Here is a 17,202-nt window from a genome sequence, read left to right on the forward strand (position 1 = left end):
GAACACAGAAATAAATATAAAACTATCATTTGTTCCATATCTTGCCACTAGATTGAGCTAAAGCATCGTTTTTCCTACTTAGAGCCGCACCCCTCTTCTGTCTTGCTACATGGACTCGTCTATGGGCCTCCCCGTGACACTCATCTGTGTGAGGTTGGCAGAAAGATCGCCGTCTGCCAAACGGGAAGTTACCGGAGGTTTCTTTCAAAGTAAATTATATAAACCCAACGTTGACTCCACGAATAGAAATGATATAACTGTAATATTAAAAATTATAGCAGTAATTTCCCATCTTTCTGTAACAGAGTCGATCCGAGGCACAATATAAGTATGCATTAGTTACATCATTATTGAAGTACAGTAGACATCACGTAAGGTTCTTGAAGTACAAAACTTCCTTGACTTCTACATAGTTCCAAAATAATTCTCTGTTCTTGAACACTATAAACATATTATCTATTTGGAAGATGAATAATAATACTTGTACTATGTACTTGTATGTATTAATGTAAGACTTAATAATACGCGTAGTACTGGTAGTTTATATTGTAAAGTTGTTACCGGAATGGCTCGAAATGTTATCTCACGCTTTGACGCGGCCGCAATCAGTCAGGGTTCCACACGTGTAAAGTCAGCGGTAAGACGACGACCAACGTACCCCAAGACGGAAAATGACGAAAGTTTCCTTCAGAGTAAAAGAAAAAAAGGCCAAAACGTTCCATGTTACCGAGTTAAAAATCCTCCACATGTGGTTAAAATAACGACATTTGGTGTATTTAAAAACCAGCATGATGTATTTGCATCTTATTATTCTTGTGAGCTCAAACACGTACCTCCCGCTAAGTTTATTTCGAAAATACGTGCAGGAACAAGTCACGGTGTTTGACTTCTTTCTTGCTGCCGCTGCCACCATTCAGTCACCATGGTGGCATATAACAGATCAGCACAGTGGGAGCGGCGGTGGAGCTAACGCGCACCGCACTTTTCTGAGAGTCCGTAAGCGGAGCACCATGTTTCGTCCGTGAGTGGCTTGGCCTCTTAAGAAAAATAGAGGGGGAAAAATGGGCACCGCGTTATTGTCGGCGGGTTAGTCTTTCTGGCCCCACTCCCCCTCCTTTTTTGTCTTTTTTTTTTTTGTAGCAACGAGCAGAATGGCGGTGAACAGTACATAAAAGGGGAGGCGAGCTTAGTCGAGAGCAAGTTTGGCGATTCTCGGTTGTCGCTCGGTCCAGTACCGGGCTGAAGCCAGGAGTCCACGCCGAGGGGATAGTGTTTGTACCGGGGGTTTAAGCAGGGTCCTTGGGCCTGGGGCTCCGGGGCACTCCCAAAGCCTCCAGCCCCACTCGTCTCTTCGGGCAGACGGCCAAGTGGCTCTCGGATCCTGGAGGAAGAGGTGGAGGCCTTTCTTTATCTTTCTGCCCCTCCCGTCTTTTTGGAGCTAAATTAACATTTTGAACAGGATTAAATCGCACCGTCCCCTTCCAAGACGATGAAAATGGCGTCCTATGTGGATAACAGCTTTCGGGAAGCGGTGATGATGAACCCGGCGGACAGAACGCAACAGGTTTGACCTTTTATCATTTTACGAAGCACCAGTTAAAACACACAAAGTATTTCATGTTGGCTTTTAAGTGTTTATGTTTCGGGTCGCGCATGGTTCCATGCCGCTTAAGCCGCCTATCAGGAGAGATAATCGGCCAATGCTTAGCATAGCAAGACGTGCAACTCTCTTGCAATAACAATAAAATGTCTTCAAGGTAACATTTTAAATGCTAATTCTGTGCGAACAAGATCGCTCATTTGATAACATTGGCCTCTTTTGCTGGGATATTATCTTTCAATGCCGGTTTCCTACCCCCTGGTTTGATACCATTGAAACTTTGCTTCCACAATAAGAAAGGATATTATGATGATGCAACCAGGTGCAGAAAGTGTTTTGGAACCCTGGTTCACAGTTTATGTTCGATTCTAGGCTCTGGCATACTTTCGTGGAGTTTAGTATGATACCAGTTAACCGGTCCCACATTACTATAAAGTTCATTGGGGCCTCAATTCTCTATAGGTGTGAGACGGAATCCTATTTGAATCTATTTCGAAAACAAGACAAGTCCTATGGCTCGATTCAACCATTGCAGATTACAGACATACAGGAAAGGGAATTGATTTTGTCGTTTGCAAGCTCACTGGTACGGCTGTTTCTCCCTGAAAAGATGGAACAGATTAATTGGTGTTGTGTCCGTCAAAATTGATACATATGCCAGAAATAGATGCCATGACTGAAAACAAATTGCCACAAACAAATAAAAAAATAAAATATTAGAAAAAATATAAAATTATTCAACAAATTGAAATTCAAATTGAACAAATCAAAACAAGATAGAATTAAACACAAGACAATATGACAGCGTACCTGAAGAACACAATTGCCAATTATATATGTAAAATCGGCAATTGGTGCACAATAATACTACCACTGATGTCATCACCGTGCATTTGAATTGGGGAAGTACTAAACAAGCTTGAACATGTTTCCAAATGTTATGTTTTTGCTTAAAAAAAATAAATCTCATTTTGTGCAGGTGAATGGTTTTTCATTAGACAGCGACTATCCCCTCACACGTGCGTCAGTTCTTCCTTTCCGCACGAGTGCCGCTTGCACTGCAAATGGATGTTGCTTTTGCACACAATAGACGATCAATACGCCACCGCTTGACGCAGCGGGAAGCAGCTGCTGGCGGCAAAGCATTCAGAAGCAACAGTGCCGGCTTGTAAGCTAAACCAAGCTTTGCCGCACCGCGTTATGTCATGTCTGCTATAATTGCTAAGAAGGCCCTTGTGGTTGCTTCGTTTGGACAGCTGTAGTCAACAGAATTTTTATTTTGGTCACTCAATTAGGACTGGATGCAAGTTTTTACCAAACATTATTGGGTTAATTCATCTTGAAATGATCAGACACTACATTACACTTCATGTAATGAGCTTTTGTTCCCTAGCTAATCAAGTCAAGATTTTCAATTGAATGCTAATCTTTCGTAGTGTTGTTTGAATCTCACACTAAAAAAGGAGGTGTGCGCTCACATACGGAAAGTGTTATTCTCACTTCTCTTTCCACCGTTAGTGGAGCCGAAGTGGCACACCTTTGCCTCCCCCATGAATAGAAACACCTATCCGACTGTTGGAGCCACCGTGCCGCGCTAGCCGTGTTATCCTTAAGGTGTTGACGACATCCGTTTGGCGGGATTAGTAAATCGTCAGAAGGCTCAAGACTGTCCCCAGTTGACCCTCGGTCTCGCACCGGTGATGAACTGAAAAACGGATTCCGTGTTAAAGGCAACGGCGAATAAATATATCTGTCGGCTTCAAGTGTAACTTTATCAAAGCTTTTACTAGGTCACTGTTGTGTGTAAAAGGTATGTCAATCTCCTGGCTTCTAAGCTTGATTGTTTTGTTGTCTTTGTGAAAGGCTATTGTGTAACGTCAGGAACAGTGTGTGAAGTTGAGCACCTGTTCCGTTGCGATTCTGGCTGCCGCCTGCATATTTTTTTAGAATCAAGACAGCTTCACACCATCATTTGTTTAATTGGTGGGATTCAAGATGACTCGTACATCTCCCGGGCGTCCGGGGTTCTATTGTTGTGCGGAAGGAAGTAGCTACGAAATGGAGTCAACCCCAGTCACTGGGTTCTCCCGCCCGCCTTTGTGAAATTATCTTGTTTGATGGGTTCTGTTCAAATGGCAAAGGCAAATAAATGTCAAAGGGCATGCCTGGTGGCTCCAATCCCGCAGAAACTGTCAAAGGGTTAGAGAGTCTTTAAGATGCAGACAGTCTGTCCTGAAGCTTACCTTGACCTGTCACCTCTCACGTCTGGTCGTCTTCAGCCAGGTGGCCAAAGCTAAAGGCCGCAAGTGGGGTAATCTGCCGAGGAGGCCGCATTCTAGCAATACTCGACTAGCATCCCAACAGCAATAATTGATACAAAAAAAAAAAAAAGCAACAGCAAGTGGTCGCTGCAGGTTGTAAAAGGATTTAGGGTAACTTGGAAAAGTGTCAGGATGCGTATGGAACTCAAACAGGATGAAGTGCTGCTAAATAGAACAACCTTTCCTCCATTTCCCCCCCCCCCCCCCCCCTGAAGTTGGGTGTGGGTTTGTTCCTTCCTTCCTTGTCCGGTTTGGCAGCAGCCTCAAGATTTGAAGGAGTCTAATCCCGCCCAGGCGACAATGGACTTTTCTAATTCGCCAAACTTCTAGCGGGTCTTGGAGTGATGTCACATTCTTCTTCTTTTTGGAACTGTACTGCATCTGCATGCCACGGCCGTTGCGCTGATGTATTCCCGCCTTGTTTAAATCTGGGGGGGGGGGGGGGGGGGGTTGATACTTTTAGACGATTTTTGTATAAAAATGTTATGCATGCTCATCCGGGGTCGTCGTATGCTCGTCAAACATCACCCGAGGCCACGTAAACACGATTATTCAATTAAAATGATTGATTTTGCAGTTTGCGAGGATTGCTTTGCGGAAATGTCAAATGTGTTCACCAGTGTGACCAGGTCCCACATTTACCCTGTCTGCAGCTTCTCAAACACCAGCGTTCCTTTGTGCTCAAAAGTCCACACGCGACTAGACAAATACACACACTAGTTTATGTTTAAACTGGGGTTGAGGCGAACAATGCATCAACTGTAGCACAGAACCCTTAAAAAAAGCTCTTGAACGCGAGTTCGTTTTTGAAATTCGTTTGAACCTTCAAGCTGGTTGCGGTCGTATGTTTCAATTTCAACAAATGAGTCTTACAAATTCTCCTTTTGGCTTGTTTTATGCCAATCATCAGTTCCTGGTGACAGCGCTCGCAAAACATGCAAGCAACGTGATCATCTGTTCAACATGTGGGCCTCGCGCTGCAAGCCAGTCCAGCGAGACTCCTGAAAAATGTGCTCATGAGCTCATCGTTTGTCCTCGCGGGCGATTGCTAACGTCACGATGAAGTGATTTTCAAATGCGTCTCTTGAGACTGCTTGCTCCAATCCTGCGAGTGGATGCTCAACGGATTCCCTGAGTTATGCGAGCGTTGCATATTTGTCGGAGTAGGTGATGAAACTTGTGATTTACACTCCCAGTGAAATGTTACTTCAGGAATGCGTCGTGCCGACACACTTTTGATGTCATTCTTGGCTGCTGCTTCAAGTCTTAGTTTCTCCTTGAACTGTGTGACTTTTCAAGTCTTATTCCTAGTTGGCCAACTTTCTTTTGAATTGGGGATGATTTGGTAGTCTCTTTACTGTTGTATAGTGTACTCTGTAAACTTTGTTGACAGGACTGTGTATGACATTGTGACTTTGTTAGTTGTATTTAGCAGTTAAGCATAGCATTAAATATGGCAGAAAACTCTCAACAAATTTACAAGGGGGAGCAGTATATTAATTAAGTAATATTAATTAATTTGTGTTAACGTTGTACATTTTAACACAGTTGGCTGAATAGTCGTCTTCTTGATTTGTTTTGCCAGTTGGTAACAATTTGAAACATGCAGAGTACGCTATTTAAATGAGAGGTCACGATCACAGCAAAGCTTTTTATTGGCCCAAAGCTAAGGTAGGGAGATGTCATTGATTTATGTACTTTTCGAAACGCTGTGAAATAACATTGCAAAATATTGTGCTTACCCACCAATTATGGCTTTCTGACCCCAATTTGAGAAAAGCTGACCAACAGGATTTGGAACAGTAACACTTTGGAGTTAACAAACAACTCATTTAAAACTGCAACAGCCTGATTTTTTTGTAAGGAAACATTTTCATTGTTCTCCACGCAGTGCTTTAATGTCCCAGCCTCAAACGGAGGAGGGACTTTGTAACCTCTCGGGTTATGTATATGTAGGTCAAACAGCCTCGATTGGTGTGCGTCGCCTTCTTCTCGTGTGATTATTTTCACCCTCAACCTTGTGCTGGTATGTAGATTTGAATGCTAGCGTTCAGTTATCTTGTCACCGTCAGGGTCACACTGTGTTTTTGTTTCTACCCCACTCAATAACACACACGCACCCACATACTAGTTTCATACGCCAGTTGCTTTTGTTCGCATTCCTTGTGATATTTATAAAGTAGGAAGAAAAACAGCTCGGCCGTCGGAGGCGCCATAAATTCCATTGGCCTTCATGGCGGAAAGTGGCAGCCGAAGCTCCGTTCGCGACCACGGAGGGGGAACCGCAATCTTTGCATACTTAGCCCAAAGACCCGCCAAGCCACCGAGGATAAACCCTTTGTGACGTTTGGTGTTTACACGGACGCGATTGAGTTACACTGTGAGGCTCGTCACGAAAGTAGGGGCAGCTCTTATTTGACGTTTTGGGAAGGTCGCCGTTCGGAGAAATTAAGCAGATGGAAACAAAACATTTCACTCATGTAATAGGCATGGAAACAAGTTCAGAACATTGCATAATATCAATTATCTGAATTGATTAGTAATTAAAGGCTCACAATTGACATTCAGAAAGACTGGCTAATGGTTAGCCAGTTCATAGCCAGCCGCTAACTTAAGCCATCAGCCGAGTCCACTTTCAGTCACTAGGCCAGGCCACACACAATCCAAGTGACGCAATATTACAATGTGTTGAACATGAGCCTAGTAGTTTGGTACCTAAATGACAGTTAGGCACACCACAGTCTGTAGATTGAGCCGACAGCATGAAATTGAACTAGATCAGGATTTTCCGCTCTAAATTCTACCACAGCAAACTGGACCGCTTTATGGAATGTCAATGAGGTCTATAGGCTAGTATGTATATTGTTGGACAGAGGCTGGTCACGTCAAGTCTACCGAAAGAAAAATATGCTACCTAAACATTGGGTCAAGATCGACTGCAGTTTTTGATTGCTGGACACAAAAAAAAATGGTAACAGCTACCACCATCCCAGTGTGGATCAAGATATTCCTCTTTTAACGCTTAGATAAAATGTTGTCAATGGCGAGTTAGCCGTAATTTAGCTTCAGGCTTGCACTTCGCCGCATAATCTGCAGTATAATCTGCCTCTTGGCGAACCGCTCAGACATGACGCGCATCAGATGGCGAGCTGATTAATTTAGTGTGATTAGAGGTCCCTAAATCCCAGAATGTGGCTCCGGCACGCCTCTAATGCTTGTTTACAGCGCTGCTCACAACGGAGAGACACAAATTAGGTCGATAGGGCTGCAATGTTGGTATCAGTGGGTTGTATCAATTTATTTAGTTTTGATTGAATCAACGCATAGTAGCAGTTTTAAAAATTATTCTGACATCCAATGAGGACCCTTATGCCACAGTACAGCCATATTGACACAAACCGTATGGAATTATAATTAAATACTGCAAATCAATTCCAGTATTTGATTATCTATATTCCCATCTGGATTCGTTCAACACTAAAACATGAATGTCTTGTTTTTCTTTTCTTCAAGTCGATGTAGATTGTGTAAAAAATTGACGTAGATAATGTAAAAAGATGGTGCAGATCATGTAAAAAAAAAAAGTGGACGTAGATTTTAATCACGTAAAAGGTGGATGTCGGAAAAAAATCTGTAGATTACAGAGAAAGGGGAAGTAGGCATTACTCAACATTATTCTTGATGGATCGTATTTGTCGGAAGTGACTCACTGTTCAGTAAATAATTGCCTTCTTTGTGTGGAGATGCTCGGCCATTTAAATGAAAGAAATAAGTGTCGAGTCATGCTAGCCAGATGATGACTCGTGTCATGCACCCAAAACCAGGCGGCAGGATCCCAAAACCAGCTGCTTTTATTCACGCTATAAGAAAAAAGTTTTCAAAAAAGCTGTTGTCTCCTTGTAAGAGAAATTGTGTTTGTTCCACTTCCTGCGTGTTCAGTGGCGCAGATTGCTTGTCGAGATTTGTCGCGTCGAAACTTTATCTAGGTAATTGATCCTTCGGGGTTTGCTTGGTCACGTTTTTTTGTACGCTGTAGTCTTCCATTGCCCAAAAAGGAAAATGGACAATCACTCAACGTGACCGGATTCTTCCTGCTTGTTGGGAAGACTTGGCATCACGAAGGCTATTTCCACATGCGTACTGGCATTTTCCTAGCTCTGGGTTAAAAAGGATCCAGGTCCACTAGTGTCATGGTACATGTATTTGTATCTAGAAGTTCCCAATAGTTTAACTGCGTTGCACTCGAGCCATACACCTACTTGGTGAATAAATGCAGTGCAGCAGTTTTGGAACGTGTAAAAAGCTCAAACGCTGGGACCCAAAGATTTTTGGGTTTAGAATGGAATGCTTTTTATTCCTATTCACAACCAGGAACGTTTCTAAATGTTCACCTCTTTTGGCAGTTCGTGTGATTTTCTTCTTTGTTATGCGCAATTGACGCGGTTTTCCGGTTGTGACTGCTCGAATTAACATTTGCCTTGATTGACCCTACGTTCTCCCATCTGGCTGCACGTTTCCTCCTCACTTAACCTGTTCCCGCTGCCTCTAACCCCGTCTCATTAATCATACCGATCTCCATTTGGATGCATGCAAGTGTACACTGGGCAGAACAAAGAAGTATCGAAAAGAGGCTTGCATAACACCACATTAGCACTTCTCTTTCGAGGGCTTGTGTAATATACTTGAGGAAGTGTGTGCTTTTCCTCTGCCTTTCAATCATTAGGTTGAGGTTCTGTGTGGAAGGGAAAAGAATCTCGTGCTAATCTGAAAACAACATGATGTATTATGCAAGTTATCCGTTCATATTGTATACAACTCGCAATACATACTAGGGATGCACCGAAAATTCGGCCACCGAAAATTTTCGGCCGAAAATGACCCAAAAGTGCATTTTCGGTTTTTGGCCGAAAGACCTAAATCACCGAAACAACACGGCCGAAACTTGTGATGACGTGAGCAAACAGCGCAGCCAGCACGCGGGAAAACGGGATAAGAGCCAGCATGTCTGCGGTGTGGACTGATTTCACTCTCTCAGAGAAAGACCCACGGATAGCGATTTGCAAAACATGCAATGCTGAAATTTCAAGAGGGGGTGCATCTGCAAAAGGTTTCTCCACGTCGGGTTTAATTCATCACCTGAAATCCAAACATCCCGATCGCCATTCTGAATATGAGAAGAAGGCGACACAGAAAAGGAAACTGACACCGAGCACGCCCACTCCGTCCGTTTGAAAAGGCAAGAAAGTTTGTGCATCCACAATTCTTGGTGGATTTGTTGTTGATAAAGGCTATGGTAACCATTGTTTTGATACACTTTTATGTTGTACACACAGAACAAAATTTAAAAGGCACTTGACTTATGCACTTTGTGTTTTTATAAGAGAACATATTTAATTTTACAGTCTTTCAGCAGGCCAGTCAGTTATAAGCCTGTAAATTATTATTTAATGTACACATGAGTGGGGTCAAGTTAAACATTTTATTTTTATTTTATTTTTGAATTTTAATTTATATTGTGCATTGTTGTAATGTCAGTGCTAGATAAATATTTTCATACTTTTGTAACTGGTTTATTGCAATGCCTTGATTTTAGTGAGGTTAGTACACATGTAGCCATAAATGCTGTGGTTCTAATAACTGACATAATCATTTCTTTCGGTGTTTCGGTTTTCGGCCTTGGTTTCCTCAAATTTGGTTTTCGGTTTCGGCCAAGAATTTTTATTTCGGTGCATCCCTAATACATACACAGTTGATTTTCTCAACTGTAGACAGCCGGAGGCGTTACAATTGGGATCAAGCGGACACATTGCACTCCTTGTGTCAATGTTGCCCATTTGGTTATCAACGGTGTTCAAATGTAGTCAAACATATCAGTAATGTGTGAACGACAGTGTTTATAAAGTGAGTTATGTACGGATGAGGGGAAAAGGAAGGCAGGCGCATTAGCGGCAACGCGGTCTCTGGAATGCTTTGCAGCCGTGCGCTAAATGGCCAGCCCAAATGCGACTGAAATTGGAGGCAAAGATGCGTTGAGTGCGACGCGCACCCGACACAATGACGCCCTGTTACAGCCAGCTTCTGCCCGTCAAAAGCACTTAAGGTCACGCCAATTACACGGCAGCTATGCCAGGAATAATAGTGTTTACCCTGAAAATGTATCAGCTGCGACCACTTCGCTCGAATAAAGCCACAAAATGAATATACTGTACGGGGTTAGCATTCGGGAGTCGCAGCAGATTGGCTGATTAATTTGATCAATTACTTCAAGTTCATTTGCCAGGGCGGTTTAGTTTCGAGAAATCGCAAATCCCAGGATGAAAAACACACAAATCTCGGTTTGATAAATGTCATTGGCCTTTTCTTTTTTTCCCCGTATCCAAAAAATTGGAAATATGATCCTATTTAGTTTTAGAGCCTGTCACCCAGTATTGTTGTTGCAGATGCATGTATTGCAGGACGTATTGGTGCACCAACAAATCAAATGTAGCATTCAATTTGGAAAGGAACGACGTTGCCATATGAAGTCCAGCTAATTGATGGCAATGGCCCCACCATCCCCCTGCGATCCTTTTGTGCAACATCCTGAGGATGTAGCCTCAGACCCCTCGCCCGTCCGCGGCCCAGGCATTCTTGTTTTCCCCGAGCCGGGACGGGAAGGCCCCCCGAGCGGGATGTGCGCAGCGCCGTAAACAGGAAACTTTGCTGAGGAACGGCAGAAGCCCTGACGCAAGAAAATGACGAGGAATTTAGCACCTCGTTGAAAAACGAAGAAATGATCATCTTCGCAGAAACCGAATGTTCGAGGATTGCCGTCAGCCTGCACAGAATGACAAACCAAATCACAAGCCCCTTTCATGCTGACTTTTCCCATTCAGTGTGTAATGTACAGTGTAGGCCCTCACAATTCAAGTATTCAGACGATTAATTGGGAAAAAATTCTCACGGTTACTGTTAATTGATTGTGCTTTTTTATTTGGTATTGTTCACTGATTAAAAAACAAGCATAAGAGGGGTTGATGTACTCACCAGACCTTCTGAAACAGAGTCACTCACTGGTGTGCATATTGCTTTCCAAAGTAAAAGCAGATGTCTTATTTTGATGAAACGAGCTAATCGGTCTCCTTTCATGAAAAATTGCCGACTAATTACTGTTGAGAGGCTGACGTTAGAGAATTTGAAAATGTCAATGTTTAACTGGCTCTAAACATTTACTCCAAGTCGTACTCAAATGTTATCAGAACACAGAAAACCAAATTCAATAGTTGCCTTTATTCAACTTTTTACCTGTGACCCAGATTGATCATTTTGACGTTTTGTGTTTACATGCAAGGTTTTGTATTCACAGGCAAACTGCCTGTTAGACTACAGCTTCCATTGAGAGGTGGCTGTGTATCACCAATTAGTTTCATTTTTCATTTGTCAGAATGACGTCGGTGTGATGCAATGAAGCAAGCTTGTTCTGTGAGGTTGTCGACGCAGGACACACCTTTATGTGACGTTGTAATAGTCATGAAAGTAACAATGTGCCTCACGGTTGATTATGTGCTTGTTAGCAGTTAGCTAAGACTTATTTTATGAGTTTCATACTTTGAATTTTTCCAAACTTTACTATGTATGAAATGTCAGCTCCTTTTTTTTTTGTGAATGAACAAACGTGAACGCAATCATGTAAATGTCCTAACAAATGGAATGCGGCTGGCCCGACGCCGTAGTGAAAGCAGCCTGTTGCCTAGCAACCCCCAGGAGTCTCATTGTAATGCTAGAATTAATTAGTACTGGAGAGAGCACGGCTGAGGCGGCATAGATTTAAAAGATACATGGTAGAAGAATAGCATGAATATTTCACACGGGCTTAGACGAACGACAAGGGCAAATCAGGACATCTGATGTTGCCGTCTGTATCCGGATCGCACCGCAAGAGCCAACAATACAATACGAAATTGTAGCCTTACTGAAAATGAGACTCTACAGCTCGTTGTCATATTTGTTTTGTATCGTGAGAGGTACTGAGTCAACTTTTCTTTCTTGCGCATATATTGATGTCCACTTTATTCTCATGGTCAAATTTTGGACATGACTATGACTTCAGAAAGTCCTCTACTGTCGGTCATGGCTGGTATTAGGTCAAATGGAGTCGTCGCGCAGTACACAAAGCTAATTAGCCTCCTTACTGACTTTAAGCGCTTAAGTCCCAACTCAACGTGTTTAGCTCTCACTGGTCCTGGCGAAATCTTGAATTACACGTGCACCTGTTGATGGAGACAACACGCAGCTGTTGTATGAACAGGAAGTAAATGACAGCTAGCGGAATAACCACCGCTAACACAATTTGATGGAACTGGTTGATTATTTCACCTATGGTCACGAGCTATGGGTCGTGACCGAAAGAACGAGATCCCGGATACAAGCGGCCGAAATGAGTTTTCTCCGCAGGATGTCCGGGCTCTCCCTTAGAGATAGGGTGAGAAGTTCGGTCATCCGGGAGAGACTCGGAGTAGAGTCGCTACTCCTCCACGTTGAGAGGAGCCAGATGAGGTGGCTCGGGCATCTCATCAGGATGCCTCCTGGACGCCTCCCTGGGGAGGTGTTCCGGGCATGTCCCACCGGTAGGAGACCCCGGGGACGACCCAGGACGCGCTGGAGAGACTATGTCTCTCGGCTGGCCTGGGAACGCCTTGGGATCCCCCGGGATGAGCTAGATGAAGTAGCTGGGGAGAGGGAAGTCTGGGAGTCCCTCCTGAAGCTGCTGCCCCCGCGACCCGACCCCGGATAAGCGGAAGAAGATGGATGGATGGATGGATGGATGGTTGATTATTTCCCGGTGAAGCGCAGCAGCTGGTCAGCATGGCGACGCCCTGGTACAGGAATCAGGGAGGCATGTGAATGAGCTTAACAGCTAGACCTACTTGGACTGCTAGCATAAAACCATCCGCGCCATTGAGACGGGGGCTAATAGCTAACAGCTAAAGAAAGCCTTTTGCACAAAGTGATTTTTTTACACAGCATCATGACATCCTCATGAAGCTTTTTTTCTGTCACTTATTAAACAGCATGTTTTTTTCCCCCCAGTTCAAATTAAGCTAGAAGTGGTTCCGTCCGTTCTGATCATTCGCACGCTGACTTCTACGGTCTAGCACTGATGTAGATGCCATAAAACCAATGTGTCGCGCCATAAACCCACCACCCAGACCACAGCTCATTCAACGCAAACCGCCGGACCCTCGATCCCACCGCCGGTTCCTGCACAGACCACATGTGCTGAACACGGCTGCAGCTAATAGCTTATAATCAGCCGAGGCTGGAAGGAAAAATGCCATGGGAGACATTTCTGGGAATGTAACTCAACGGAAAAAAAATGTATATCAACTTTCTTACTGGAGAGTTTTGGTTTTCGATGTTTGGTTTCCTGCAGCCAACGACACTGATATCATCTGCCAACTCGTGTAAGAGAATTAATTGCTCTGCTTGTCACTATACTTTTCTGGCATAAATGAAGATGTATTAATTGTAGTCAACCAATGAAGCGGGATTGGATGATTGCCCTCACCACAGCATAGAGTTGGGGAATTGCTGCTCTCTGCGAAGATAAATAATACATATTGAGGAAAAACGCTGCCGTGTATTTGCTTTAAGCGTGTTGAATGTGGCTTCAGTAGCGGGCACAAAAGGAGGGGGTTCTCTAAGCCACCCGTCATCAACTGAACGTAGTTGTCGTCGCGGAAGAACAAAGCCGCCCGTCCGACCTGATGAGACTCGCTCCGTCTGGTTCAAACAAAAGCCTCAAAGAAGTAAAGTGCCATCGTCACCAAAGTTACACAGTGACCTATGATGATCGATTCACTGCAAAAGTAGCCCGGAATAAAGCAGGGGAGATGAAACAGGACTTGGTTGCACTTTAATCGACAGTTGAACTTGACAAACCCCCCCCCCCCCTTCTTCTGAAAAATTAACACAACTGGGATGGAGGTCAGAGTCAGCACCACCATAGAAACAAAACATTAAAACCGAGTTCAGTCTCAACACCGCATTCATGTCGCGGTTGACCAATCTCAGCCAAATGTGGTTGCCGATAGGGTGGGAAAAATATTCATACTGTATTGACATGTTTCATTCAAAGTATATAAATATACTTTGTTTTAAGCGGGTTTCAACATGACAAGTTTAAAATGAAACTATAAATGTTTTGAGATTCACTTGGTAAAGTTCTGTACTAGATTTTCTTCTAGCCTCTTTTCTAACAATTTTGCTGCTTCATACCATCTCTAAACAGTGTTGTTTCTAAACATTACACCATCTATTGTTATGTTTTGCTAGCCATTAATCCTCCTTTTTAAAGTGGTTTGCAAACAGATCCAACATATCGGTTGCTCAAGGTTAATCCCAGTGAATGCTTTTGACTTTCACAAGGGAAAAAATGTACCGTTTGACAACAATCATGCGCCTGCGTCGATAAACCCTTTACCCACGAACGATAGCGCAAGTGACTCGCAAACCTCGCCGCATGTCCTTAAAGACCGCAGATGTTGTCACGTCGTGACCTTGCCGCCGCCCGCCTTGCCTCCACCTGCTCTAATGGATAAAAATACCCGACACCATCTTGTCAATCGAGAGACTCAAGGGCAGCTGCTAACAGGGGAATGCACAAACAAAGACACCCACCCGTGCGCGCATACGGAGGCCGCTGGAGGTGTATGACATTTGGAAGAGAGTGCCGCCGCTGCACTCTGCCTGCTGAGCTGACAATTTACTGCCATATATTGTCATTAGCGGATGACCTTCAGACCCGCAACGCTGGCCACCCGGCGGCCCGGCTCTCCGTTTACCTCGTTAGGACGGCTCCAGCGGAGGCTGTTAAGAGCCGCTAATTGCATTGATATCGACAAGACGTTTGATTCCGTGCCAGAAGACCAGAAAATGCGTTTAAGAATGGTGCGCCTTTCGCCTTGCAGCAAGACTTAACGTAATCCCCACATGCTCTGCTGGTGGTGCTGTTTTTATTTACTGACCACACTTAAAGTTGGGATTTTCATAGGTCATGTGGAAAAAAAAAATTGTTCCAAATGATTTTCAGCCAAATATGCTGACTGGTTTGGTTCAACCCGTCCGTCTCAGCAGCGCGGCAAGACTTTGCATTTGCGTGACACGACTTGCTGACATGTTTTTTTACGAGTCGCTGAGGTGGTCCCATGTGTGGTTGGGCACTCTAAGACATTATCTGGCCCACTGTCATGTGAGGAATGTGAGCCTCAACACCCAAAACGGCCTCTCTCCGCTGTCCCTCGTAACAGGATCCTGCCAAGAATACCACAGCAACTCTTAACGGGGGAGGCTTTCAAAGCAACCATGGAGGAGGTCAACGCTTCAAAGGAATTTCCTTTTCGTACGTTTGAGGGGATGAGTGTGTTAGGGCCCGAGCTGTTTGACCCGTTGATGTCTCCAGCTTTTGGCCTCCGTATGAGCAGGTAGATATTTTGACTGGAAACTGGGCAGCCAAGCAGAGAAAGAGGTTCCTTGAAAAGAAGACAAAAGGGTCAGGGAGAACATTTTGAATGAATTAATGCAAAGCGTTTTGACTATAAAATAAAGCTTTTTTGGCCAGATTTTTGATTATAAAACAATTGTGTGTGAAAGTTGACGCCATTAAAATAAATTTTGCCGAGCGCTATGTCCTTGTAAAGGTAAAGCAGGACAGGTTAAAGACATGATATATTTTATATATATATATATGATATATTTTACAAGGGAGCAATTGTCACAGAAACTAGGCCGTCCTGGCTGGGGGGGATTAATTTGTTTTTTTTCCCAGCAAGTTTTTTTTCTCTCCAAAACAGAACAAATCACAACATCCCCTCAAGGCCTTTTGAGCGGCAGGATTCAATGCAAGGCAGAGACGTTTTGCTCGTAAAATGCCCATTTTCTCCTTTCTTGAACAGCCGCTTTCCCCCGCTGTAGCTTTTCGATTTCAAACCCGTTAGCAAGCCACAGAGAGCAAACTGAAGCGCTTTCACTCGACCAAACTGTCACGCTTCACAATTAAGACATTTTCACCCATCATAAATCCTTAATTCACAAGTTTGCCTCACCGTGGGGTGTTCATTCTCTCCTCCTCTCATTTTCCATTAAAAGTTTCCTCATTCCGCACACTCTTTGGATGTTACCTTAGATGAGCTAATTTCCTCTACCAAGTACAAAGTATACAAACAGAAGTATCGGTACACATCACCGCGGTTCCCCATTCCAACTTCATTGACATAAATAACTGATTCTTTGTAATCCAGTGCTTTGACGCCATCCTGTACAATTGTAGGGCATAACAGAGCACAAAAATACACAGAGCGCTGCAAATAGGAGAGTGTATAAATATTGATAGTAGTAATTGATATTGATTGTAACGTGATCATTTAGACATTGTTTGATTTTAGAGGCCTTACCAGCGTCATTTAAATTCAAACTTGATCTCATTAGCCATCGTAATCAGTCCACCCACAAGACAAGTATCTAAGTATACATTACAAATTGCAAGCCCCGGGAGCAATGGCTCCATTCTTGTTGCAAGCCTGAGTGTGATTCTTGTCTCTGCTGGCTAAAAGATGCATGGGGAGCTGCTTGCTATCTGTTCTCAGCCTTAAACCCGAATGAATACCCGGATTGACCATCAGAGCTGCAATGAATGGGAAGCCTTGTGTAATCTATGCCGGCAGACCCCCGTGGTGGTCCCAGATAAGACCGACCGATTTTCACCTATAGTGGAGGGCAGGTCGGCTCTTCGTTTAATACGTACAATGGGGCATAGGAGCCTTTACGGTATTGATCGGCAAAGAATGAGGAAAGGTAAGAAGTCCAGTTATGTTTTGTGCTTGCAGCTTTGGCAGGTCATGTGGAGAGCTGTATGTTTTCATGCTACATAACTAACTGTTGATTTTAATTTTTTTCTTACCAAAAACAGGTTTTGGGTGTTAAACTATTGTTTGTATTAACATTTATTGTGTAAATACCCAAAGGGGAAAAAAACTGTTGACGAGCACTGCACTTATGCCTGCTCCATGTCAGCATTGAGGCCTGATCCGCATCGGCATCCTGGAATGTTCTTTTCCTCTAGCGAGGACCACCTGTATTCCTGGAAGGATTAGTTTGGGGAAGGGGGATTAAATGTTGTGTTTTAGAGGGTTAGGTCACGGATGACATTCTTGCTCTCAAGACTCTTATCGACCAACTTCTTGTGGATACATTTATGATTATTATTTTTAGATTGAATGGATGTTGGAGCTCGGAGTGATTGTT

At 43.7% G+C, this 17,202-nt stretch overlaps 1 protein-coding gene across 7 annotated transcripts in view; it reads left to right on the forward strand.

The window, feature by feature from the left end:
- Positions 1–918: 918 nt before the first annotated feature.
- rapgef2 (Rap guanine nucleotide exchange factor (GEF) 2) overlaps positions 919–17,202 on the forward strand; it is a 73,099-nt gene continuing 56,815 nt past the window's right edge. For 6 of the 7 annotated variants that reach the window (XM_037260897.1, XM_037260895.1, XM_037260894.1 and 3 more), the window contains exon 1: positions 919–1,564. In XM_037260897.1, coding sequence (XP_037116792.1) covers positions 1,490–1,564 — 75 coding nt within the window. In that variant the 5' untranslated portion in view covers positions 919–1,489. The remainder of the gene's footprint in view (positions 1,565–17,202) is intronic. The other variant, XM_037260892.1, reaches the window with a different exon arrangement.

Source organism: Syngnathus acus, chromosome 10, assembly GCF_901709675.1.
Source record: "Syngnathus acus chromosome 10, fSynAcu1.2, whole genome shotgun sequence".
NCBI classification, from domain to species: domain Eukaryota; kingdom Metazoa; phylum Chordata; class Actinopteri; order Syngnathiformes; family Syngnathidae; genus Syngnathus; species Syngnathus acus.